Here is a 26,603-nt window from a genome sequence, read left to right on the forward strand (position 1 = left end):
TGGTTCAGTCCTCTGGCTTTATGTGCCCACCCCTTTCTAGACATCATTAGCTTACAAGAAACCACTGATGTTATTAGCAAATGATTTTGACAGATGGCTAGATCTATAGTTAAGCAATTTGTTAAAACTGAATTCTGGGTTTATGTACGCAAATTTGTGTTGGGCTTGTTTGCAATGTGGTGGTGAATTTTGACAGACAGTTAAACAGTGCTCCCCTTTTATCTCTGCAAGCCTGGTGAGATTGACCATCAATCTTGCACAGGTATGGAGTTTTTAAGGAGAGCTAATCACATATAGAATTCTCATCAATTCACCAAGTTCCAATATATATCGAACTGCTAATACTCAAGGAAATGTCGGTGCTGGCAGCAAATGGATATAGCGAAGAATACAATAGAAAGTACTCTTAACTCTCCACTGCGGACAAGATGAAGGCAACGTTATGGGGACTGCTCCCCCACTCAAGGATGTTGCCAGGGTGTATTTGTGCCATAATCGGGTGATAGAGAGGAAAGGCATTAGTCTGTGAAAACAGTGCCATCTTGTGGTAAAATACTAGATTCAAATGCTTAACGTAGTGTAGTGTTCAGGGATTTTGGAACCAGCCTTCAAAACTTTTTAACCTAAAAATTGGATAAACAGGATACAGATCATAACTAGTGAATTTTTAAACTAACTTTTTAGCTTCATTAAAAAAAAAAACCTAGAGAAATATGATTACAATTTAATCACAAATAATACTTCCCAAAAGTGTTTTTTTCAAAAGGCAGCTGGACTTTGTTTTTCCTTGAAAACGTTTCGCTTTTCATCCAGTTCAGAACTGAAGAAGCTTTTTGGATGAGAAGCGAAACGTCTTAAAGGAAAAACAAAGTCCAGTTGCCTTTTGAAAAAAGGACCTGCGGGACAATCATGACCTGGAGGACTGAGAATCTTCATGTACAAGTAATACTGTCCCAAAGAATCATTTCTCATAAAAATCAGTTTTAAACTGTATTTTATTGCGGAGTCCCTGCTGCTCTCTGAGTTGGGTCCTTTGTTTCGATACCCGATTAGGTAACTTCTTTCAGTGCTTGAAGGCTCTTCGCTCTCTGTATATATCCGGCGATCTGTGTTGGTGGGAGTGTTTTTTCCCCTTCGCAGTCCCTTAATTGTGCTGTTGTTTACCCCCAGATCTTTTGCTTATGGGGAGCAGCAGCCAACGGACTCTCATGCAATCACTAACACAGCACGGAAGGCCGGGGGGGAAAAAAAAACCGCGTAAGCGGCCCCACCACGGCGCAATTTCGAGAAGAGCAATCTCGGACGAAGCGCGACTTCCGTAGCTTTACATTCTGCTTCCGGGACGCCGTTGCTCCGCCCCCACATTCCCGCGAGGATTTCCCCGCGGGGAGTGGCCGGAGCTTCCTCTGCTCCGCTTCCCCAGTTATGGCGGCGGCGGCGGCGGCGGCGGTGGCGGCACCGGCACCTCCTGCTGCTGCTGCTGCTGCTGCTGCTGCAATTGTTGTTGTTGTTGCGGGGAGGGAGAAGGCAGAGGGGGAGGGGACGTCCCTCCCCCCGCTGCCGCCACCCCCCGCGGCCAGAGAGCAGGTGAGTGAGAGTGGCAGGCAAGGCGGCTAGCCGGCCGGCCGCAGGGGAGCGGGCAGATCCTGGACCCGCCGGGAGGGTGGTGGGGCGTGGGGGTGGGGGAGTGGGAGCGCAAGAGGAAGTGACGCCCTGGAAACGGGCGACAGCCTCAGCTGGAATGGGGGCGACGGGGGCTTGGTGGGGGAGGAAGCCCGTTGCCTTTTCCTCGGACGAGCGAAAGGGGGTGCAAGGGAGCCACGTGTCTTACGAGCAGGGAAAGCGATTGGGGGTGGGCTGGGGGCCCGAGAGGTAGCCTGCGTGGAAGAGCAGGTCCGTTGGGAGGCAGCAGCTGCTCCGATGTCCCATACTTTCTAATCAGATGCAGGGGGCTTCTGGAAGCTTGCCGAGCTCTGGGGTCCGGGTTAGACAACACACCCCTGTTAAGAATAGGGGCGAAAAGGCCGCTATTCCTATGTCGAATGAAAACCAGCCTATCTTGAGGAAAGCTAATCCAATAACAAGCCAGCCTTATTTTTTCTTCTGCCTACAACAGAAGTTGGAAGTAGCAAAAGATAAGGATCCTGCTTTCTCTTCCATCTTTTTACATCCACTTTTTTGCTGCCACCATCCCCAGCCATACACAAATATATTGATGGAGAAAATTGGATTGAGCTAGACCTCCTTTCTGTTTATTTGTCCTTTTGTTAGTCGATGTGTTAAAGAGGGTTGGTTAGGGAAAGAGCAGCAAATCGCCCATTTGAATGGCATGCTATTAAAGGTTCACCTAATCTAATCCCATGCAAAAAGACCACCAGAGGAAAGGTAACTCCACAATGCCATTCAGAAGTGAGTGAGACTGTTGGCAGGTATGCCCACTCCTCAGTGGCAATAGGGATTTTGACTCATCAGATGTTGCTGTACTTCATGCTCTGTTGGAAGTTGTAGCCCAGTAACATCTAGAGGTTCTCCTACTTTATGTTTCATTGCCTAGCAGAGCAGCCAGTGAGTCAGATAGTATCTCTGCCTCATTTTCTTTGCAGTGACAGCTTTGAAAAGTCAGGAAAAAAGCAGTAGAAGCTATAGTCCTTTTTTATGCTTCCTGTCCTTTTTCTTTCTTTCTTGACAGGAGGAAAGAAGGATTGCTACTTCCCATTTGCTGTTTTATTGCCTTTCATCTCCAATGGGCTGCTTGTTACCCTTCCTTTGAAGAAAAGTGTTTAATGATTTTTTGCCCAAGTACATTCACAGTATCGTAAGGCACAACCCTTAGTCTTAAATATTGTAAGCTGGCCAATGGCTGCCTAGAATACATTGGAATTGCATAAAGAAAATAAACATTCCATATGATAAGAAACACTCAAAATGACTTGCATACAAACCACAATAAAATATAATAAAGGAGTCATAATCTGAAAATAAGCTCTCATCACTATCGGGTAGAATGGAATTGAATAAAGGTTATATGAAGGAGTCTTTACAGTACAATTAACAAAGTAAGTAGATTTTTTTGATGAGACCTTAGTAACCATTATGCACTGAGTTCCTTTGTGGGTCTAGAAATTGCTCATTTTTACCTCCTGATGAAAAACAGTATATTTCAGAAAAGAATGACTTCCCTAGCAGAGAAACCAGGCTTGGAACTTCCTAGGGATATGAGAGATTTCTTTCTTAAAAGTCCTCCTAAACTTAGCATTTCAAAGGAACAGTGAGTGGGACTTTAAATCTCAGCAAATGCACACGAGCCCTGCAGACAGTTGATGAACATAATAAAATTTGAGCTTTTTGAGTAAGAAGAGCTTTTTGCCATACTTGTTCATCAAATCCAACAATTCATGTAGTACTTTTCCAAAGTATTTCCTAGCCTTGAAAGCCAAATCATTTTAACTGGCAATACCAGTATAATGGATGTATGCATGCAAAATATTGCTTATTTCAATGATCTGTGCCTTACCTGACAGGTGATCTGTGGCAATAAACTGGTCTTGGAAGATGAAGAATTATTAAGTCATCAGTTATTAAATTGAAAATCTTTATGCCACTTCAGTAGATTTGTAGTCAGAATTTGAATCCCTCATTATAAGAGGGGACTATTTAGAATCTAAAGGTGTAAGGTGTCACACATTTTTATTTACACTATAACAATATTCACGATATTTACATTATGATTTTCTTGAAATAATTAAAACAATTTAATGAAATTAGGGGAAGGGCCATGCCATCTTGTCACTCCAATAAAGTTTATATTTATCTTTCATAAGCTGAATTCCTTATTCCTAAAGTGAAGCAAACTTATAATCCATCTTGCACTTTTAAAAATTTATCTGAGAGTAGATTTCATAGCATTCTGTGGATATTTTATTCTGATCGTTTTTAAACAATTATTTTCAAACAGTTTAGTAGGATTGAGAACACTTCAGAAATGATTCTCAGATCCTTAAAGGGCTCATCTTTTTTCAGAATGTGAAACTGATCATATGTTTTAAGTCTCATTAATTTGAAACAATCAACTATTTTGTCTCATGAAGAAAGCTGAAAAAAATACTAAGGTGTGATGCTGGAATGAGGTTCGAAGCACTTTTTCTGAATCATTATTAAAGTGTACACGGTTTTAGAAACTAACTCGGCACAAAATAAGAGTTATTTTAAATAGGTCCAAGCATTTCTGTTCAATTAGGTTGGTTTATCTTTATTTCCACCCTTTGGACCATATATGTATATACACATGCCAGATAATAAAAATGGTTTTAGAATTAGTTTCAGTTTGGGTGGTAGATTACTTGCAGGAATAGCTGGCTACTATTCAGGAAACAAGTCTTCATATTTTCTTGATAGTTGGAAACTATGGCACTGACGAAAATCATATTCAATGAATCTTTGATTTGCTATCCTTACAGCAAATAATATGGACATATCTGAAAATAGTAATCTACAATATTATAAACATTTCCCTGTGTAAAACTAAAATCTTGTTAGTAGCTACTTTGTATGAAGGCATAATTCTTCATTTTCAAAACATAGAGGTGATAATTTATCTAAAAGTATCTAGAAGAAACTTACGTTACCAAGAAATGTATTAATGTATAATAATATAAAACTATTGAAAAGTCTCACATTAATTTAGAAAGTTATATTTGAGGTAATAGCATTAGAGAAATGTTTTGGCGTGCTCAGCCCACTCATTATGCTTTTATACAATACTGTTCCAGTATCTGTAACTTACATGTTAAGAAGACAGTATAGTATGGCATTGTCTCCACCCTACACTGTCACTACACTGACAAATTTGCTTTAGATACATAGTGAATTCGTAGCAGAGGTAAAACATGAATTAGGATTTCCTAGTTTTGGATTAAGCAATTTAGTACACTCCAGAAGTTTTGAATTTAAATTCTCATCAGCCCTGCCATCATTGGTAATGGCAAGAGGACACAGTGGTAATCCAAACAATGTGTGGTGTTTATCTACATATTTCCCAGTAATTAGAATTCAGCAGTTGTTTATTTTTCTGCTAATTGACTATGTACAATCTGGTCCAAGTAGTAAGTACAAGAAAGACCATATAGCCCCGTGATGGCAAACCGGAAGTGGCACACAAAGCCATTACTGCTGGTACGTGAGCCCTCACCCAGAGCAGGTCTACTGTGCATGTGCGCATGTCGCCAGCCCCACAGCTGATTGGTATCTAGCGTGCATGTGGGGGGGTGCACGGGAGACATGCATGCATGTGCAGAGACTGAATGTGTGGCAGGCTGTTTCACTGTGATTCTTTGTTTTGATTATAGTGAATAGAATGAATAAAATATCTTGAGCAGATTGAAAAAGTACTAATGCCCCCACATAAGCTTTATTTAAAATCTTAAATTTTATTTTCTAAACTTCTGGTGATTATGTGCCATTAAGTTGGTGGCAGTCCTCAGTAACCCCAGAGATTTTCTCTGTAGTAATCCCTCCCCAACCTGGTCTTTCCAGTAGTGTATATCATTAGTCCATCATTGCTGTAATTGAGACCATCTACCTTGCTGTCATTTATCCTTTTCTTCCACCTTTGCCAGCTTTATAGACTTCTCCAGACAGCTAGGTCATTACCCATTTTACTTAAACTATGATCATATAAATTCTTTTCATTTGTACCTCGAGTAAGAAGTCTGGATTGTTCTGCAATCAATTTGTCTTCTTGTCTTCTGAGGTTTTATAAATTATTGATCATGAATGTAGTCAATCTGTAAGATTGAGATTGAATTGCTTGCTTTGCTTCTAGCGCTAATGCTTATCTATACTGTAATTGTTTGTAGCAGTTACTTATTTACTATTTGTATTATTTAGTATTTTGCAATATAATAAAACATTTCAAGGTAGTTTCCCTTCCTCAGCTTCAGTTTCACTTTCCCATTAGTGCCAATCATTTTTTCTCTTGCACTAAGGATAGTTTTATTGGAAGCATGAGTGAAGAGGGAAAATTGTGGCAGACCTCTATTCTGAGAATGAATGAGTGAATGAATGAATTATATGCATATATTTATGTATGCACAGATTTTTCAGTGAAAGTGTCTTTTTTCTTACGAAGTATGTTCACCTTTCCCATAAATTACTTCTATTGCCCACATGAAATTAATTTGAAATATACCCCTAATGAATTTGAACATGCTGCATCATATTCCATGGAGCTGTCCTAAAATTTAGGATGGATACTTTGTTTGTTTGTGTGTGTGTGTGTGTGTGTGTGTGTGTGTGTGTGTGTATTCTTAAGTTTTGCGGTGGCTTACATGTATGGCATTCAGCTTTGTTGGGTATTTTCCCGTCATAGTAGTGGTGCTTTTAAAGTTGTAGCATCAGCGTTTCAGCAGAATCTCATCTGCCATCACTCAGGCTTTTGTATGTGTTCTGATGATGGCAGATGAGATTCTGCTGAAACGTCTGCTAACTACTTTAAAAGCACCACTACTATGACGTGGAAAATACCCAACAAAGCTGAATGCCATATATGTGTGTGTGTGTGTGTTTTCTTAAGTTTTCGGGTATTACATGTATCATTCAGCTTTGTTCAGTATTTTCACGTCATAGTAGTGGTGCTTTTAAAGTTGTAGCAACGTTTCCAGCAGAATCTATCTGCCATCATCAGGCTTTTGTATAGTGTTCGACGAACACTATACAAAAAGCCTGATGATGGCAGATGAGATTCTGCTGAAACGTTGCTACAACTTTAAAAGCACAACTACAATGACGGGGAAAACTCCAACAAAGCTGAATACCATATGTGTGTGTGTGTGTGACAGTGAAAACAATTGTATCATAGAAAATATATTGTCATATAAGTATATCCCATTAATAACATTCTTTAAATGTTTTGTGTCCAGAAATAGTAACTTTTCTACATCTGACTACTGTTAGAGAAATATTGACAACATGTACAAGATTATTGTATCTCGTGAAATTATGTGAATCTTCTAAAAATACAATGTCAGTGAGCAGATTCTGATTGAGGGCAGGGAGGGTGATTATCATTTTCAAAGTTCACTGCTAATCTCTAAACCATCCAGCTTGTGGGAACAGCACCAGGCCCCCTTCATGCACTGTATTTTATTGCTTATCTTTCTTACATGCACACACTCACATACAGAGAGATGCAAACATATATAGTTTTTAAAAGTTAATTTTATGAGAATATAATTGAATTCAAATTAAAGAAGTATGCAATAACTTTTCCTGCAATATTAGAAATGTGAGTGCATTAATTATAAAGACATTCCTAGTCTTGCAGATAGGTGTAAAGTCAGTGGAAACAGAAATGAAAGAATGTTCATAAATCATAGACAATACAAAATTAAAGAAGTCCTTTATATCAAAGTCCAACTGATTTTCTGTGCAAACTCCAGTTAAGACTCTTCTATGTAAAATTGTTCTATAGCCATAATACATGTCCCCAAAACAATCCTAGTTCAGAAATAGTAAAATGCTTTTCTTCACTTAACAATAAGAGAAATTGACTTCACACAAACAATACTTCTAGTTTGTATGCTGCTTCTAGATATTTCTATATAATTGGAATGACTTGTCATAGTTTCTGTATATCATAAAGTATCCTCTGAGCTAGTGTTTTCCAACTTCATTGGGTTGCTGCAATTCCCATCATCTCCCAGGCAGCTGGAGTATGACTGGCACATCTAACTGAAGTTGTCTGGTTTGTAATTAGATCACTATAGTCTCAAAAATAGAGTTCTTACCTGAGACCATTTAAACAGTTGTTAGGAATTGAAGAGGGGATCTTATTCAAGCAAAACATGTATATACTTTAAACTTAGTATTGCCACTTCTTTAAGCTTCCCGTTTCTTTGAACAGCAAGAGAGGTCAAAATTTGAACAAGGTTCTCTATACCACTATTGATACTGCTAAAAGCAGCAGATTGTTTACATAACTGTTATGGGATAATACATGAATCAGCTGAAATAGCATAGATTTAGCCAATGTTTTCAGGCTGAAAATGTCTCAGATAAAATGCAGAAAGCTACATTAATCAACCTATGTATCATTAATCAACCTATAAATCTATGTTACAGTGATATATCAGCATAAGGAAATTTGGATAGAAAGTCATTTTTACAATAATGGTATAAAAAGAGAAGTTGCACATAGTTAAAAACATTAATATACATTTTAAAAAACTAAATATGTATTAAAAAGTCCTTTAAAATGAAGGAAAAGGTAAAAACATAAGAGTGTGACTTGTGATAATGAATTTATGTAGTTACTTAGAACATTTTACTCTTCCCTGAGTTCTCTGAATTGCAGAAAATCAAAGGGGTCATTCTTTCATATCTCCCAGATTGCTCCCAGGTGCTCTGTACAAACTTGTGAAACAAGGCAGCACAGGTAGATTCTGAAGAAATCAACAGCCATGGATCTCATGTTGACCTCATTCTCGCAAGTGTTTATCATAAAATGTGTACTTTTGTATTAATTTCTGAGAAAGTTGCAAATAGGGGTGGCAGCCTACATCTGACCTTAGGCAGAATCCAGCAGAATGTGAGTCTTAAGTCTTCCAGAAGTTAACTTCAATTAATCAATTTGGCAGTTGTTCCATCCATAGCTGGTGCCAATGGACTATGGGAGTTTAAAAAAGAAATAAAACAAGGTATTAGTTTGATAACTGACCACAACTGAACAAAATTTTATGAACTCTGCCACATAGGCACAAGTAAAGTTTGGAAGAAAATTCCCTTATATTTACACATCCATGTCATGCAGTTAATGTTTCTTATAAATGTGTCTGTTGCGTGATTGTCTGAAGTGGGGACAGCATTTTTCAACTAAAGTACACGTGCCTTTTTCATTATTTTCAATCTCTGAGGCAGGCAGGGTAGGGCTATGCAACTGTTCAGCTAGAAAAGTTAATAGAAATCAAGTGTCCTGGAAGCTTAGCATTCCTTTTTATTGCTTATCTTAAAGGTACATAAATCCAAATCCTTCATCCCCATTTTACTGTTGGCCTTAAAGCATGATCCTAGAACCTTCTTGTAGTGCACAAATTGCCACCAGTAATATATGGAGAAATTCTAATGCAGGGATATCAAACATTGTGCGCCAGGATTTTCTTGGCACCTGCTCCAGCCCCCTTCTGTTTTTCATACTTAAAAGATTCCTTTTAAGCAAATGTTTAAAAGGGGAGTACTTCAAAAGAAATCCATCCCTTATTTCTAATAATAGTTTAACACTTTATCTCATTTGGATTGACCTTCCCATGGTAGCCATTTTATTCATCTAATCCATCCCAGTCCAAAAAGAATAGCTAGGATATAAGCATAAAAAGAGAATCACAAAACAAAAATACAGGTTTCCAGTTAAATCTCTATAATACGCGCAGTCACTGTGCAATTGCTGATAGTCTGCTTTTAACTGCTGAAAGCAATGCAATAGACATTCTCCAACTCATGGCAAAGATAAAATTATCTAACAAACAGAAAATATCTCATGAAGGTATGATGGAAGGAAAAGATGGAAGATTAAATTAGTCTTTGTGTGAAGGCTTTCTTCCTTTGGAATAGCTTAGTCAAGCTGAAGTAAAACCTTTAGAGAATGGTAAGTTAAGGATTTATGTTGATAACTTGCTATTGATCATTTTAATTTATCGCATTGCTAGTATTATTGTTCTTATATAACCAGCAGTCTTTTTAGACTTAAGCATTCTAAATAAATTAATAAATCTTATTACTTAGCCCAGAAGCACCAACATCGCACCTGAATCACAGAGAAAAGAGATTGAATTTAATGTAATCAGTGGTAATATATGTGTGAGCATACATTCCATCACTGATTTTCGTAGCAATTGTTCTACTTATGGAGTTAAAATATAATTCAAATCTCTTGTTTGTTATAGCTAATTAAAGCAGAGTAAATAAACTGCAGACATGGTTGTTGATTTGAAACATCTTGTTTGTACTGTTAATCATTGAAGAAGCAATCTGAGCTCCAGGAACTTAATTTAATTTTGTTGAATTGTAGAACTGGTTGATAGTAAAGTCAGTAGAGTCTTATCGTTAAAAGTTTTAGCCTAGGTCCAAGGAGAACCACATTCATACTACCTTGTTCATGAAACCTAGAGTGGCATTGAATCAGTCACTTTTTGTTCAGCCTAGCCTAACTTACAACAGTCTTTGACTGAGCAAAAGCAAGGAGTATTTTCCATCAAAGTTACCTTGAGCTCTTTAAAAAAAACTTGAGGTGTGAAAATAAAAAATATATTTTTTCCAACAGAAAGTTCAGAAAGGAACTTGTTAGTGTCATATTGGATCAATGAAAAGAACCTTCCTGTTTAGAAGAAGTGGTGAATACTGAAAACTTTTAAACCTATTGGTTTGCCTAGAGTTACATCGAATCAGAGTGTCTGTCATTTCTAGTTCTAGTTACTATAGTATTCAGACATTGTGTTTTTTATTATTTTAATCCTATTATTTTTGCAATTGGATAAATTTGTTGGCATCAAATGGCATCAAAATTGAAATAACAATGATGAGAAGTTGGGCATAGAAAACCAAAAACTATAATGCCTTTCTAGAATGTTTTGCTTTTAAAAAGATATTCAAATTGCAAACATACTTCTTTATAAAAATGTATTGGTGTGATGTTAAGTGAGCAAGTGATAAGATTTCATGAATTTATTTAATTTCTATAGCTGTCCGTCTTAATATTGTGTTGCATATATCACAAAAATATAAAACAGTTAAAAATTATGTGTGTGTGTGTGTGTGTGTGTGTGTGTGTGTGTGTGTGTGTATATATATATATATATATATATATATATATATATATATATATATATATATAGAGAGAGAGAGAGAGAGAGAGAGAGAGAGATGCTGAATAAACTATTGCCCTGCATGTTCAAATAGCAAGTAACTGGGCCCTTAATGCACTTAGGGCCCCAGGCCTGGGCTAATAACTATATTTGCACAGCCTTCCTTACAAAGGACCAACAGGATCAAGGTCATCCCAATCTCTGAAGAGAGAATGTTCCAGAGGGTAGAAAGTATAGCTGAGAACATAAGTCTCGTGGTCCCCACCACTTGATATTCCTTGGCTGTCAAGCTGTAATATGTCCCGTATGCTATACTGAATTAGACTGGTAGAAACAGCTGAGACAAAATGGTTCCTCAATTAACTTGATCGCAAACCATGAAGGGCTTTAAAGGTGACAACCACCACCTTGAATTACACATTGGCAACCAAATGGTGGTATTTCATATGTCAAATATCTGACGTTACTTACTATCCGTGCAGCTGCATTTTACTTCAAATAAAGTTTCTGAATAATTTTCAAGGGCAGCCCCATGTACAGCATATTGCAGTAATCATGACAATAGGTCCCAAGGGCATTAGCAAAGCCTCCCAGTCCAGGAATAAGCACAACTGGCTTTATGAGCCACAGATGTGCAAAAGCCCTTTTAACCATGACTGAGTTCAGGAGGATCCCCGAAGGACACATCAAGTCCATCTGGAACAGCACCCTATACAGAACCAGAGGTGGAAGAACCTTGTAACCAGGAGATACAAATGCTGAAGACCACTCAAGTCTTATTTGAGTGGAATCAAAGGAGAAAGCTGGATATGATTAATGTGTTGGTGATATGTCACCCCATCCAGTAGATGTTAAATAGGATTGGGGGGGGAGGGGAACAAGCTTGGAGCATCATTTCTTGGAAGCCAGAATTTATGAGACTTGTAGCGGAGAGGGGGTCATTTAAATCAAGATTTAGGTTACCTATCATACTTGCAGTGACTTTCCAGAATCCATTGGCAATACCACATTTTTATCTGAGATAAAAGGATGAACTCAGTCTTGTGGATTGAAATCTGAATCAAATGTCTCCAGCCCTTCAGTTGTTTTTTTTCATATCTCTCTCATGTCAGATTGGGGAGAGAAAAAAGGCACAATGGGAAGATCTAGAGCATGAGTAGATTGGGGATATCATTACAACTATGGAGGGAAATAGTTCACCAGATTGAGGAAGAAGAATTTTATCCTTCCAGATTGGATCCGGAGTTGTAAACTTAGCAACTGCATTCTAGGATTGCCTCTGTGCATGATTGAATAATCAAGAAAAAATGCATTTAAATTTACACTTTAAGCAAAAGTTAATTAACATTGCTAGTTAAAAAGTTATTTCTTTGTCACTTCTTTTTTTGTAAACATTTTTATTGAGTCATCGAGTATTGTAAAATACAAAATACAAAAGTAAATAGAAGAGCGGTGGGGGGAGGGAAGAGATGTGAGGAAAGATGAAAAAGAAGCATTGATTTCTGATTTTTGTTACAGTAAAATAAGGCATTAACATCAAATAACAACTTTTTTGCTTTTCCATAATATTATGAACAAGCCATTTCTATAAAGATCTATCAGTCTAATCTGTAAAATAGAATAGAATAGAATTCTTTATTAACCAAGTGTGACTGGACACACAAGGAATTTGTCGTGGTGCAAATGCCCTCAGTGTGCATAAAAGAAAAGATATTCATCAAGAGTCAAGAAACAAGGTACAAAGTCATAGGATCCAATAAGTATTCAAATCATACTAGGAAACAGTCAATATAAATCGTAAGGATACAAGCGACAAAGTTACAGTCATACAGTCACAAGTGGGAGGGGATGGGTGATAAGGAGTGATGAGAAGATTAATAGTAATAGTAGTGCAGACTTTGTAAATAGTTGAACAGTGTTGAGGGAACTATTATATGGCTTTGGGGGGAAATCCAAAGTCAGAGTTTCATTTTTTTCCATATCAAGCACGAAGTTCAAGGATAACAAGTTAAGTAACTGCACAAAATTGTTGAAGGGTCTTTGCTGATGACCACTACCTATATTTTCACAAAATTGATTCCTGAAGTTACCTTATGTTACAAAATTCAGAAGAGAATTCAGTGTTATCCAACAATAGTTTAATCCTTCTGTCTGCATCGATAGACGATAGATTTCTCCATGCTTAATGCTTGTCTTATCTTGATTCAGTCTTCAGCCTTGGCTATATTAATTTTGTTCCAGATATTTATTCACAAGTTCTGGAATGTTTATAGGATTAATATATGGAAAACAAGTAGAACTATGTGCTACCCACATATTGATATGGAGTATAAACAATCCTCCAGCAGTGTCATATAAATGCTAATATGGGAAACAACAGAACAAAACAGTTCTGTTTTTGCAGAACAAAAATCTCAAGCAATAGCATTTTATGAACCCACTCTGCTGAGCAGATAAACATTGTGTGACTTTGTCCCTAAATGCAATCCAAAACTGCTAAAATTGATTCCAACTTTTTGTTGGTTTTTTTTATGTGCAGCTCAAGTATAATCAGTCATTCAAACAAACTATAATTTAATCAATCAAATAACTTGAAATATGAGACTTTTCTTCATAATGTATTTATCATACAAAACAAATACACCTGATAGACTATATTGTTGTAAGTGACCTAGAGTAGCCCCATTGCTGGATAGACAATAAATAAATTTAACTAACAAATAAATAAGACAGTTTTAAGAAATATAATGACTTCAACATACACATTTTATGAAATTAAGGTTCTTTTTAAAGTAGATTATCCATAAGAGCTGCCAAATACAAATCTCATCTACTTTTTATAAATGTTGGCTTTTATCCGTTCTGCAATCCACAGTGGCTTTTACCAAATTACAGGCTTTGACCTGTGTATAGCATAGTATAATGCTTTTGATGGCATGCTATCTTTTAAATGGGTTTTACAAAATGTAACATCTTCCACAGCATGCTGACGTAGATGAAAAAAAAGTTATAAGAGGTAAACAAGTGTGCCAAAAAAATACAAGGAGCAATGTGCAATTGTTACATAAAATACATGTATCACTAATTTTCCTATTAAAAAATTGAATTAACAGTGCAATTGTGTCTCGTACAGATAATTCTCCCTTATCAATGATAATTAGGACTGGAATTTCTGTTACTAAGTGATGCTGTCATGAAGCGTAAGATCACATAACTATCCTTAAGTGAATCCTATGCCACTGTTGTGAGGATGTCATGTGTTCCCCAATTTGACCTTCTGCCAGTTTTCCCATTGACTTTACTTATAGAAAACCAGCAAAGAAGGCTGCAAATGACCACAGAGATGCTATTATCATTTTAATTGCAAGGACTGGTCGTAAGTATCACTTGTTCAATGCCATTGTAAATTTGAATGGTTGCTGAATGAGTGCTGCTGGTTCACTAAGGCAGGGGTCTTTAACCTTGGCAACTTTAAAACTTGTGGACCAACTCCCAGAATTCATCAGCCAGCTGGCAGAAGAATTCTGGGAGTTGAAGTCCAAAAGTCTTAAAGTTGCCATGGTTGGAGAGCCCTGCACTAAGGACCTCTACCTGTTGTTTTTTATTAAACACTGCAACTTAGTAAATACTACTGAAGTAACACAATTTAATGACTTCTGGTTACAAATCATACTGGCCATGGTTAAGATTTCATTGTCCCATTATAGCGGAATAATCTTAGTTTCTGTCCCTTACACTGTAACAACACAATTCCTTGAACTTTTCTTCCTATAGTGAATGTTAATATCTATTAAGCACTTGGTATTTTATATTTGTGTGTACAGACTATCCTTCACATTGGATAAATCAGCAAAATGTTTACATTATAACATTTATATTATTATCAGAACATCTACCTTGAGATATACTTTTATATCAAAATGTTGGGATTCCACATAACATCCACTGAATCCATGCCCACCAAGTCACACCATGCCCACCAAGCCATGCCCACAGAACCAGTAGTAAAATATTTGAATCCCACCACTGATTCACTCTCACTTATTTGAATTACTTGAAAAGAAATTAATATTTTTTAAATCTTTAATGTGCTTAAACAGAAAGCTAGAAAATAATATTGTTTACCCACATTAGATATGTATCTTGGCTTACCACCAGTACAGCTGTGGATGTTTAAAGTCATAACATTTTGCCTCTCCGAATATTTGGAGATCCAGAGCAGTGAATTAAAAAATATGCTGTCCAAAGATTTCAATTTTGTTGAAGTTTTTCAATACCTATTAAATTCTGCACAAATTTGCCTGGCAACAATGGGAAATATTCTCAGAATATTTAAATTTATCATTGGATAATCCCAATTAAAATCCTGTGCATTATGTAGCAAAAGTTGTTCAAAGATGTGAATATTTTGAAATTCATATGTGATGTGAAAATATACTTCTGCAGTGGTGGAATACATTTTTTTTACTACCGGTTCTGTGGGCGTGGCTTGGTGGGTGTGGCAGGGGAAGGATACTGTAAAATCTCTAATCAGAGGTGGTATTTGCTGGTTCTCCGAACTATTTAAAATTTCCGCTACTGGTTCTTCAGAACTGGTGAATACCACCTCTGCTTCTGCTTGCTTTACACAATCCCTAATGGTATTTACTCATTGATATTAAAATTATACTATAATACTCTTCCAATATTTTATTAAGCATCCACTGCATGTTGTATATAATGGAATCTGTCTGGCTATATTTATGCTGTGTCCATGCAGTATTTAATTTCAGGGCTTGCAGTGTTAGGAGTCCTAAGCCACCCCAAAAAAAGTGAGGAATGTCAGGGAAGCCAGCTCCAGTGTTGGGAAAAACCTCCAAGATTCCGTATGACTTCAGCCTCACTGGGGACAGAGAAATGTCCCCCCCCCCACTTTCCTAGCGAGCTTGTCTAAATATTGCTCACACTCAGGACATAGTTATCTATAATCCAAGACTTTAATACCCAATCGATCTACTTAATATCTGCAAGATGTTCCTTGTAAATATTTCTCTTTTTTTGAATTTTTTTTATTGATTTTTAAAAACAAACAACACATAAAACATAAAAACATAAAACATCTTTTTTGAAAGCAGCTTGATCCCGGGTTACATCTCTTTGTACAGACACAAATTCAAATTCATGTTCATTTTATATACCATTCCATATCTTGTTACCATTCTACATTTTCTATATAGCTTCTCCCCTCTTTTAAATTTCTTAATTTTATTTTATTTATTTCATCTCAGTTCAGATCATTATACTTATATTCTTTGTCTGTCCTATTTCCAGCTGTCTATTATCTTTTCTCATTAGACAAAATTTCTCCTGTAATCATTGATTGGAGTATGACGCCTTTTATATCTTTCCCCTAAATTTATAACACTTAATATAATACATAACTTCCATTCGGATTCTGCTTAGTACATTCTAAAATTACACACTATACTTTAAAAAGAGTAAAAATTGTAAATATATAATATAATTAAAACCACAAATCCATGTCAATTCAACTCTATTGTTAATATTAATATTCATTTAAATCTTAAACATTTTACACATTACTTTTCATATAAGTATCATACTTCTGTGGGAACACTTATAAACTTTCCATAGTTGCTTATTTTAAAACATTATATCATTGAGGTGTTCCCATTCCTTCCTAATTCAATTCTCTCATTTATTTCATTTCAATTATTTTGTTCATAAAAGTTTCACTGAGTTACACTGAGTATTTTATCCCACTTTTTAGTCTTATGTTATTTCCAATTTTCTAACATAATTTCTAATACAAATATAACAATACAATCTTATGTACCTTTGCAGAATCACCTTTTCAGTTAGATTTTTACCCATTATCTCTAAATAAGTCCTGTTTCTTTACATCTTGTTTCACACCTTTGTAGCTTCTCTTCCCTTCCTCCCTCCCTTGCTTTTTCTCTCTGCCCTTTTACCCCTTGTCTCTCCACCTCCATTTCCCTCTTCTGTGTTCCTTTTTTCTGTTGCTTTCTAACCTTATATCCACTTTGCACCTTATTTTCCCCTTTTTTGGTTGTTTTTTTTTTTTTTTTGGATCTTAAAGTTTCCATTCTCTTTCCCCCCCTTTTCCCCTTCTTCCCTAATTAAAGTTACTTGTTCATCAAAGATGGCTTCTTCTTTGTCCCAATCTTCTTGTTGCGCAGTCAGTTTCTCATAGGTACAAATCGCCATTTCTAAGAAGTGAAAAACAGAGCCAAGAGAGCCCTTCCCTTCTTGTTCCTCCTCTTTATATTTTTTAAATTCCATTTTCAGTTCATCCACAAGCAATGTCATTATAAAAAAATAATAATTCAAACAACCACCCAAGTGTTTTTAATCATTTAGATATAATTTCCAAGAGTCCCAAAGTCACCAAGCAATCCAAATACATACAAGCTGTTTCTTTTAGCACTTTCTTCTTTTTTAACTTTCTCTTCCTGGGGCTATTTAGTTACAAAGTTCCAGTTAAGATGTATCTTTTAGAAGTCTTGTTGGGATTTAATCAAATTCTTGTAAATTCCAGGCAGTCTCCTCCTTCCAAATCTTACTTTTATTCTTTTCCTCTCCCTTCCCACTTACAGCAAGAAGAGAAAAAAAAAATTTTTTTTAATGTTCAGAAATCCTTATTGTCCCCTTGACATTTAATTATCCAGTTTAAATACCTCTTAATGCCAAAGCGGGTTTTTCCGATTTCACATAAGTTCGCTGTCAATGTAAGGAGGGAGAGTGAAAAAAAACAACTTTCCCTTTTAACTTTCATTCGCCGCTTCCGAGTCTTCTTAGGGAGCGATGTATCTTTTACAAAATTTAAATTCCAGGGTACCTTAGTTGTTGCTTTTTGTCCCGGTCAGCCAAAAACTTTCACTTCTTAACTTCCTCCTGCACTTTCTTTTCCGGCTGAGTGCTTCTTTGAGGCAGCCATTTCTGACCGCTGCTCTTACCGCCTTCAGAAAAGGGAGTTTAGCCGGCTGGGGAGGAGAAGTGTGATTCCTCTCGACCCTGCCAGATCTCCCCTATCTTCACCAACCTCTATGGGGTGGCTTAGCCCAGAAGCCGGGTGGCTTGGGGCGAGCGCAGGCAGAAACCACGCACGATCGTGGATTCCTGCCTGCCCCGAAGCACTACAAACCGGAACCCGTTCCTTGTAAATATTTCTTACACTAAAAAAAAATCTAGTTGGGAAGGAAGTGTAAAACAGGATGTAACCTTATATTTCCTCCAATGTGGTTCTCAGGAGAGACCCAAAGAGGGATCCTAAGCCTCTGAGTTAGTATCCTGAGATTACAGGATATTGCCCTATGAAATAATGACTTCATGGAAATGTACTTCTATAATTAATCATATAATTATTATTATATTGGATTATTAGATTGGTCTATTAGATTGGTCTGCCCCCATCGACTAATGGACCCAGATAGGTTCCAAAAGGAGCTGGGGGGTTTAACTGCAGATCAATTATGCAGTCCAGCCAAGCTCTTAGTCACTGTTTGGAATAGGAAGGTGACTGAGGCTCTGGATAGGATTGCCCCCTTGCGAACTCTCCTCACCCGTAGACCTCTTTGTGCCCCATGGTATGTAGAGGAACTGAGAGGGATGAAATGCATGAGGAGACATCTAGAGTGAACTTGATCGAACACGGGTAAGAGCTGCTACTAAGGCCTACCTTGTAGCAATTTGTGAGGCAAAGTGTAAATACTTCTCCACACTTAATTGCATCTTCAGATAATTACCCAGTGACCCTCTTTAAGGTGAGTCGTCTCCTCTTAGGAAAAGAGGAGATTGAGGTCCACCTGAAGGGGTGCGCTGAGGAATTTGTGGATTTTCTGGAAGACAAAATCGCTTGACTTCATTCCCAGTTAGATGCCGGCGTGGTTGCTGATCCGGTGGAAGCTTCTGTGGCAGGTTCTTGCCCTGTTATCTGCGAACGGTTTGACCCTGAGGAAGTGGACAGGATCCTAGGGAGTATGCACCCACCTGTACTTTAGACCCATGTCCCTCCTGGCTTGTGAAAGCTTCCCAGGAGGTGACAGGTGGACTCTGGAGGTGATTAATGCTTCTCTATAGGAAGGGACAGTGCCCCAGCACTTTAAGGAGACTGTGGTTTGCCCTCTTCTTAAGAAGCCATCGCTGGACTCCACCCGGTTGGATAATTTCCGACCTGTCTCCAATCTTCCCTTTTGGGGGAAGGTTGTTGAGAAGGTGGTCATGCAGCAGCTCCAGAAGTTTCTGAATGAAATAGATTATCTCTACCCCTACCAGTCAGGATTCAGCCTGGATTTGGGACATTGGTTGCACTTTTGGATGATCTCTGGCGGGAGCAGGATGGAGGTAGTGCATCCATCCTTGCTCTACTTGACCTCTCGATGGCTTTTGATACCATTGACCATGGGATTCTCCTGGGACAGCTTCAGGGGATGGGAGTGGGAGGCCTTGTGCTGTCTTAGTTCACTTCCTTCCTCTGCAGCTGCTCTCAGTCAGTGTTGATAGGAGGGGAGAGATCCAACCCTCGCCCACTGCTTTACGGGGTTCTGCAGGGCTTGGTACTCTCTCCGCTCCTGTTCAACATTTATAGGAAACCACTGGGTGAGATCATCTGTCACCATGGACTGAGGCAGGGGTGGGCAAACTACGGCCCGCGGGCCACATCCGGCTCGTTGGTCTTTTTAATCCGGCCCGCCGAAGATTGGTACAGAATTAAGGTTTGATATGAATGATTGAATGATTGCATTCATTTGATTTTGACTTGTAATGACAAGCATTTCGACACCAGGTGGCGGCCCGTCTGTCAAATTTTAAAAGTCGATGAGGCCCCCGAGCCAAAAAGTTTGCCCACCCCTGGACTGAGGTATCACCAATATACTGATGATACTCAGCTGTATGTCTCGGCCCATGGTGAGTTAAGTGTTGTTGTGTCCTCCCTCTCGCAGTGCCTGGAGGCTGTTAGGGGCTGGATGGGGAGCAATGGGTTGAAACTAAACCCATGCAAGACTGAGTGGCTCTGAATCTGGGGTTCGTTGGTTCAGGGAGAATTACCACCTTTAGTCTTGGATGGGGTGGCACTACCCCAAACAGACCCTGTGTGTAATCTAGTGGTTCTCCTGGACTCATGACTCCTGTTCAAAGAGCAGGTGGTGGTCGTGGCCAGGAGGGCCTCTGTGCAACCGTGGGTTGTGCACCAGTTACGCCCTTTCCTGAATCAGCAGTCCCTACTCACAGTCACTCATGCCCTGGTCACTTCCCATCTTGATCATTGCAACGTGCTCTACATGGGGCTGCCCTTGAAGAGCATCTGGAAGCTCCAGTTAATGCAAAATGCAATGGCCCACATGGTTTTATGCAGACCCCAGTGTGCACATGTATTACCTCCTTCAGGAGCTGCATTGGCTGCCAATTTGCTTCCAGGTGCAATTCAAGGTGCTGGTTGTCACCTTTAAAGCCCTTCATGGCTTGGGTCCAGTTATCTGAGGAAACATCTCTTGCCAGTGACATCTACCTGACCCATTAGAACGAGGAGGCAGGGAGTGCTGCAGGTCCCACCCCTGAGGGAGATACACTTGGTGGGACCCAGAAGAAGGGCCTTCTCTGTGGTGGCTCCATCTCTCTGGAACATCATTCCCCCAGAGATTAGAATGGCCCCCTCATTAGTACTATTCCAAAAGGCACTGAAGACCTGGTTTTGCCAGCGAGCCTGGGGAACCCAGAGAGGGATGGAATCCATCAAATGGCTAGTGTGATCCGCTGTCGTCAGGGTGGGGGGTGGTTTTTGTTTTTGTTTTGTTTTTTGTTTTCCCAATTTTTTTTTTCTATTGTACTTTACTAATTTGGTTGATTCTTTTTGTTAGTTCTTATTGTTTTTATTTTTATTTTTTATTTTAAATATGATTTTACATTGTGTAAGCTGCCTTGAGTTGCCATTGGTGAATGGGCGGCAATATAAATCAAATAAATAAAATAAAATAAAGTAAACATAGATGTATATTTGAATTAAATAAATTTTATGCTGTAAAGGGTTTAGAAGTTAACCTCAAGAAATGGAAACAGCCTTTCCTCTAAGAGCCTGATGGCCTCCCACCCACCCACCCAGGTTGGCATTTTCTTTTTTATAAAAGTTTTATTTAAGTTTTCACAAAACATAAATACAAATAAAATATCTGTTTTTGAGAACAGCATGACCCCGGGTTATCACTTCTCCATACAGACATAAACTCAATACATATTTATCTTATACATTCTAATCCATATCTTATAACTATTTTCACAATTTTTTCAATAGCTTTTCCCTTTCTTTACTTCCTATCGCCTTATTTTAAATTATCTCATTCCTTTCTTAATTCAATTACATATCTTTTTATAATTTTTTAAAATCTTTCTAATCAATGTTTTTATATTTTCATCTGTCCTGTTTACAATTTCATATTATCTTTTCTCATAAAACAAATTTCCCCCTGTAATTACTAGACTGGAGTGTAAAACCTTTGTATCTTTTTTTCAAATCTTGTTTAAAATTTAAGTTACACCTTTGCAGTTATAACATTCATTTTTTAACCTCTATTTTATAACACATACCTATTTTCAATCAATTCTGCTTGGTACATTCCCTTAAAAATACACACTAAATTCTTAAAAGAAAAAGTATATATGTATGTATATGTGTGTGTGTGTGTGTGTGTGTGTGTGTGTGTGTGTGTATATATATATATATATATATATATATATATATATATATATATATATATATATATATATATATATATATATTTGTGTATATATGTATAACAATAGTAAATGGAATAATATGTGTGTGTGTGTGTGTGTGTGTATAAATATATATATATTTGTGTATATATGTATAACAATAGTAAATGGAATAATTATTCTATTCAAATACAGCTCTGCCATTAATATTAATAACAATCTTTTACATTTCTATTTCTTTTAACAAACATTACCTAATAATATCAGTTGTCTTTCACTTTAATCATCTATATTTCATATTTTACTTATTACTGTCTTTAAATAAAAAACAAAACAATAGTTATTAACAGTAGTCAATAAAATTATTCTTATTCAAATTCATCTTGTCAACTGATAAAAACCTTCCATGTTTCTTTTCAGTTTTTTTAATTTTCTTTTTAAATCATTGAGAGCCTTATTCTCTTTACAAACAAATACTCCATTACACATCAATAGAAATTTTTTCTATCACTTTAATCATCTAAACATATTTTCTAACCCTTTTTTACTAATATAACAATGCTATCCCATGCACCCTTGCAGAATCCTCCCCTTAAGTTAAATTTTAATCATTGTATCTGTGTCTTTTAAATAGGTTTATACCTTTAATTCTTGTACGCTTTTCCTGTACCTTTATATCTTGTTTCTGTCCTTTGTAGCTTCTTTTCCTTTCCCTCTTCCCTCTCTTCTCCCTCCCCTTTTTATTCCCTTTTCTATCTGATTCTCCCTTCTGTGATCCTCCCTTCTGCTTCTTCCTGATATTATGATTGCTTTTCAAATTACTCTTTTTTTTTGGTTGTTGCTTCAATGCTTAAGTTTTTAACTCCCTTTCCCTTTCCCTTTTTACCCCACTTAAAGTTGCTTGGTCATTAAAGATGGCTTCTTCTTTATCCCACCCTTTTTGTTCTGCCATTTCTAAAAATTGAAATATGAAGCCAAAAGATCCTGTTCCCTTTTGTGCTTCTTCTTTTTGTTCTTTAAGTCTCATTTTTAACTCTTCAAGAAGTGATGCCATTTAAAAAAAAATTAAACAACCCCCAATTGATTTTATTTTGTTTCATTAGGATCCACCATCCAAAATTCCAGGAATCATCCAATAATCCAAAACTGTTTCTTGCTTCTTTTCTCACTTTTTCTTTCCAGGGGCTTTGTTATCTTGTAACAAAGTTTCAGCTACAATGTATCTTTTGCAAGCCTTGTTAAAATTCCACTATCGATTTTTTTTTTAAGTTCCAGGTGGTCTCCTCCATTTTCCAGATTCCACCCTCTTGTTTCCTTTTTCCCTCTTCTGCTTTCTTTCTTTTTTTAAGAAAAATTTTAAATTATCCAAGAATCTTTATCCCTTTGACACTTTATTTTCAGCTAGAAATAGCCTATTAATGTCAAAGTGGTTAGTATCAATTTCTTATTCGAATCTCTTCTTCTTAATGTTCCAAGTCAATTAAAACTGTCAATATGAGAGGGAAAAGAGCCAATTCTGTTTTCTTTCCCTTTCTCTTTCACCGCTTAAGAACTTTTTTAGGAATAGTATTAGTCTTTAAAATTCAGGTTCCAGGTATCTTAAATAGATGTTCTCCATTCAACCTGGTCAGTCAAACTTTCTTCTTTAAACTTCCTCCTGCACAATCTTGTCCGGTCGGGTTCTTCTTTGAAGTGGCCATTTCTGACCACCGCTGCAACCGCCTTTGGGAAAGGGAGTAATGGCCAGCTGAGGAGGAGAGATGCGGCTCTCCTCAACCCTGTTGATGGCTCCCCCTTTTTCACCACCTCTATGGGATGGCTTCAGCCCCGAATCTGGGCGGCTCGGGGCGCTCCAGTGGCAAGTACGGATCAAAGCCGTGCACAATCGCGGATTTCGGTCTATCACCGAAGAAGCCCAAACCGGAAGTCCTCTGGTTGGCATTTTCCTGCGGCATTATTGCCAGGACATTACTGAAGCCTCCAACCCTTTTGGATATTATGAATATTCTTAATTGGATTTTATATTATTTTTATTTAGATTTTTTATTATCATGATGTCATGTATTATTTGTTAAGCACCCAGAGATACTTGTTTAAGATGAAGTAAAAGACAAGCAGATCTTTTAAATAAATGAATCATATGCTATTTTAATGAATAGCAGAGTTATGCAGTGCTCAGACAAAGTCCCAAACATAAATTCTGAACCATTTTTGAAATAGATACCAACTATTGTAGTACATACTCTCAGGCTTTATGTAGCAGGCTAGACTGAAATTAATTAAACAGCACACAAGCATATAAAAACGTCTGAACAGAAGTTTCATTCTAGAAAAGAAAAGTCATTACAAAACAGTTCCAGCATCTGCTGTGTATCAGAGCAAATCTTTCTGGGGCAGGAGATAATAGTTTCCATCTCTTCACTGTTTTGATGCAAAAAGAAAAAAGTATTAGATAAGCTATCTGGAACTTAAATGCATAAGGGGTGGGGAGATATTGGTATGCCATGTTTGAAATATTAAGATGCCTTTCAACTAAGACAATATTATTAGGAACATAGATGATGGTTTCTGAGTACAAATTGGATTAGTGTTAAGACTCTATCAATTAGAACACAACCATTCCTTTCTGGTGCATTAACAAATATCTCCAATCTTTATTTAAATCTATTTTCAGCTGTTCTTTAACAGGTGTCAATACATATTTAAAAAGAGGTAGGGCTTCAATCATATGGTTACAACCACAACTCCAAAAATCCCAATGCCCTTACCCCGAAATACCTAGATGTTTTAAAATTTTACTAATGCAATCCAGCATGCAGTCAGTTTTAATATTTTCTTAGAGATTTGATATTTTAAATATAAAGCTATATTGACTATTGAGTATTCTATTTTATATGAATTTCCCATGGTCTTTTATATGGGCAGGATATAAAATAAACATACATTTCATTATATACTATATACATCTTGCATATTCTCTAGAATCTCAAGGAACTTTCAGCTATGTTAGCTTGAGAGGAAATAATTGACCCAAATGCACCAGCTGAGCTTCAGACTAATGGAACACCTGGATTGTGATCACCTGGATCTTAAACCCATACATTATTTAATATTGTTAGGGATATACACTCTAGCAGAACGTGAAACGGCAGTCTAGCAGGCAAGCAGATATTGTGAGACAAAACGTTGTAGTAGCTTACACTCAGTAAGACAGATACACTGTGCAAGTTAAATAGTTTTTATTCCAGCAAGAGTTATAGCATAGTCAAAACGGTCCATATGTCATACACTAAGTTCAATCAGTCCGGGGTTAATCAGTTTGCAAAGTCCAGTGTTGAAAAAGAGTTCATTAAACTTACAATCAATCAGTCCAGTGATATATCTCTTTTGCAGTCAGAGATATGAAGAAAAAATCAAAACCCCTTTTCTTCTCTCAGCAAACACGCAGTTATCACCATCAATTCATCATTGTAAGCATTCCAGTATAAGCCAGGGAAACAGTGAGCTCTCTTGCTCCCTCTTATGGTGATTTTACAACCGCACCCAAAAACTTGGTTTACAGTTTAAAGTGATACATACACTTAAACTCACTAACATAGTTTATATATTATTTTACCCAAACTAAGTTAGGTAAACAATGTTATCCCTAACATTCTCCCCTTTTGGGTAATATAATAATATATATATCTGTTGTGACTGAAAGGATCGATCCTGCTGTGAATTTTGATTCTGATGACTCTGAGGATGAAAGGCTGGAGCCTGCTGAGAATTTGGAGTCTGAATTGTTAGAAGACACAGATGTGAGCCAGGGGGATGAGAGGTTATCACACAGACATTCTTCGCCTGAACCCTCGACCTCATTCATGCCTCCAATTGAGCCACAAAATGAGTCAGAAGAGTCGAGCGAAGAAGCTGACAGATCGTGGCTTGATGCCAGAACAAGAAGGAGGCTGAAACGTCAAGCTGTGGGGAGACATCAGGCCAGACGTTGATTTAGGGAGATTGACATGCCCATCTAGGTGGTTTACGGAGGCAAACTTAGTTAGGAGAAGGGCGAGTCAGTAATTAGCACGTTGCCTCAAAGTGTATAAAAGAACACAGCTGTGTGGGGGAAGATTGTCAGGAACAAAGTGACTGATTACGTGCAGAGGTTTTCAGCAGAGGCTCGGAGCTTTGAGAATTTGTACCAGGACTGTTTTGATAAACAGGGCGTGTGGAATATAATATTGTAGAACTCCTTTCTGTTGCATTTAAGTTTTGGAACGGCTGCTTTTGGTTTTGTGTTGTTTGAACTCTGAAGGGGAGCCATAACATATATCTATTTACAATTTCAACCCATAGTTTTCATAATTTTCTTTGTGCTTTACTGCACCTTGGGCTTTTGTAAATCCATCTGCAAAATTTTCTTCAGTCATGCAGTATTCCAATCTTATCAAACCATTTTTCACAGATTGTCTAACATTCAAATATCTAAGGTCAGTGTGCTTAGATCTAGTCTTTACAGCAATATTTGTAGCCAACCTTATGGCTGCTTGATTGTCCTCATAAACTACAATGGCTTCTTTAACAGTTACTCCCATATCTAACAACAACTGTTTATACAGAATTAAATCAGTACATAATAAAGATAAACATGAAAATTCTGCTTTCATTGTGGACATACTTATATGTTGCTGTCTAATTGACCTCCAACCAATCAGTGTTTTACCTAGTAGTATAGCTTATGCCTGAAGTTGATTTCCTAGTTTTTATATCTGCTGCAAAACTTGCATCAGCATATGCACTTAAAATCAAATCATCTTTTGGTTCTAAATACAATGCATAGTGCATTGTCTTTTAAGATACCTTAATATACGCTTTAGCGCTTGCCAGTGACGTTCATTTGGTTCATTGTTAAATCTTGCCAGTTGATTAACTCCATATGCAATATCTGGCCTTGACCAATTACTTATATATGATAAGCTACCTATTAATGACTGATAAATAGTCTTATCGAATTTTGAACTTTGAGTATCAGTT

General features: G+C 37.3%; 1 protein-coding gene across 1 annotated transcript in view; it reads left to right on the forward strand.

Annotated features, from left to right (window-relative positions):
* LOC113420087 (uncharacterized) overlaps positions 1-26,603 on the forward strand; it is a 68,280-nt gene that overhangs the window by 23,941 nt on the left and 17,736 nt on the right. Inside the window, exon 2 of the mRNA XM_026679866.2 lies at positions 1,323-1,587. Within this exon, the coding sequence (XP_026535651.2) occupies positions 1,323-1,587 (265 nt within the window). The remainder of the gene's footprint in view (positions 1-1,322; positions 1,588-26,603) is intronic.

Source organism: Notechis scutatus, chromosome Z, assembly GCF_049901735.1.
Source record: "Notechis scutatus isolate UNSWTSFEM ecotype Mainland chromosome Z, rNotScu1.2, whole genome shotgun sequence".
NCBI classification, from domain to species: domain Eukaryota; kingdom Metazoa; phylum Chordata; class Lepidosauria; order Squamata; family Elapidae; genus Notechis; species Notechis scutatus.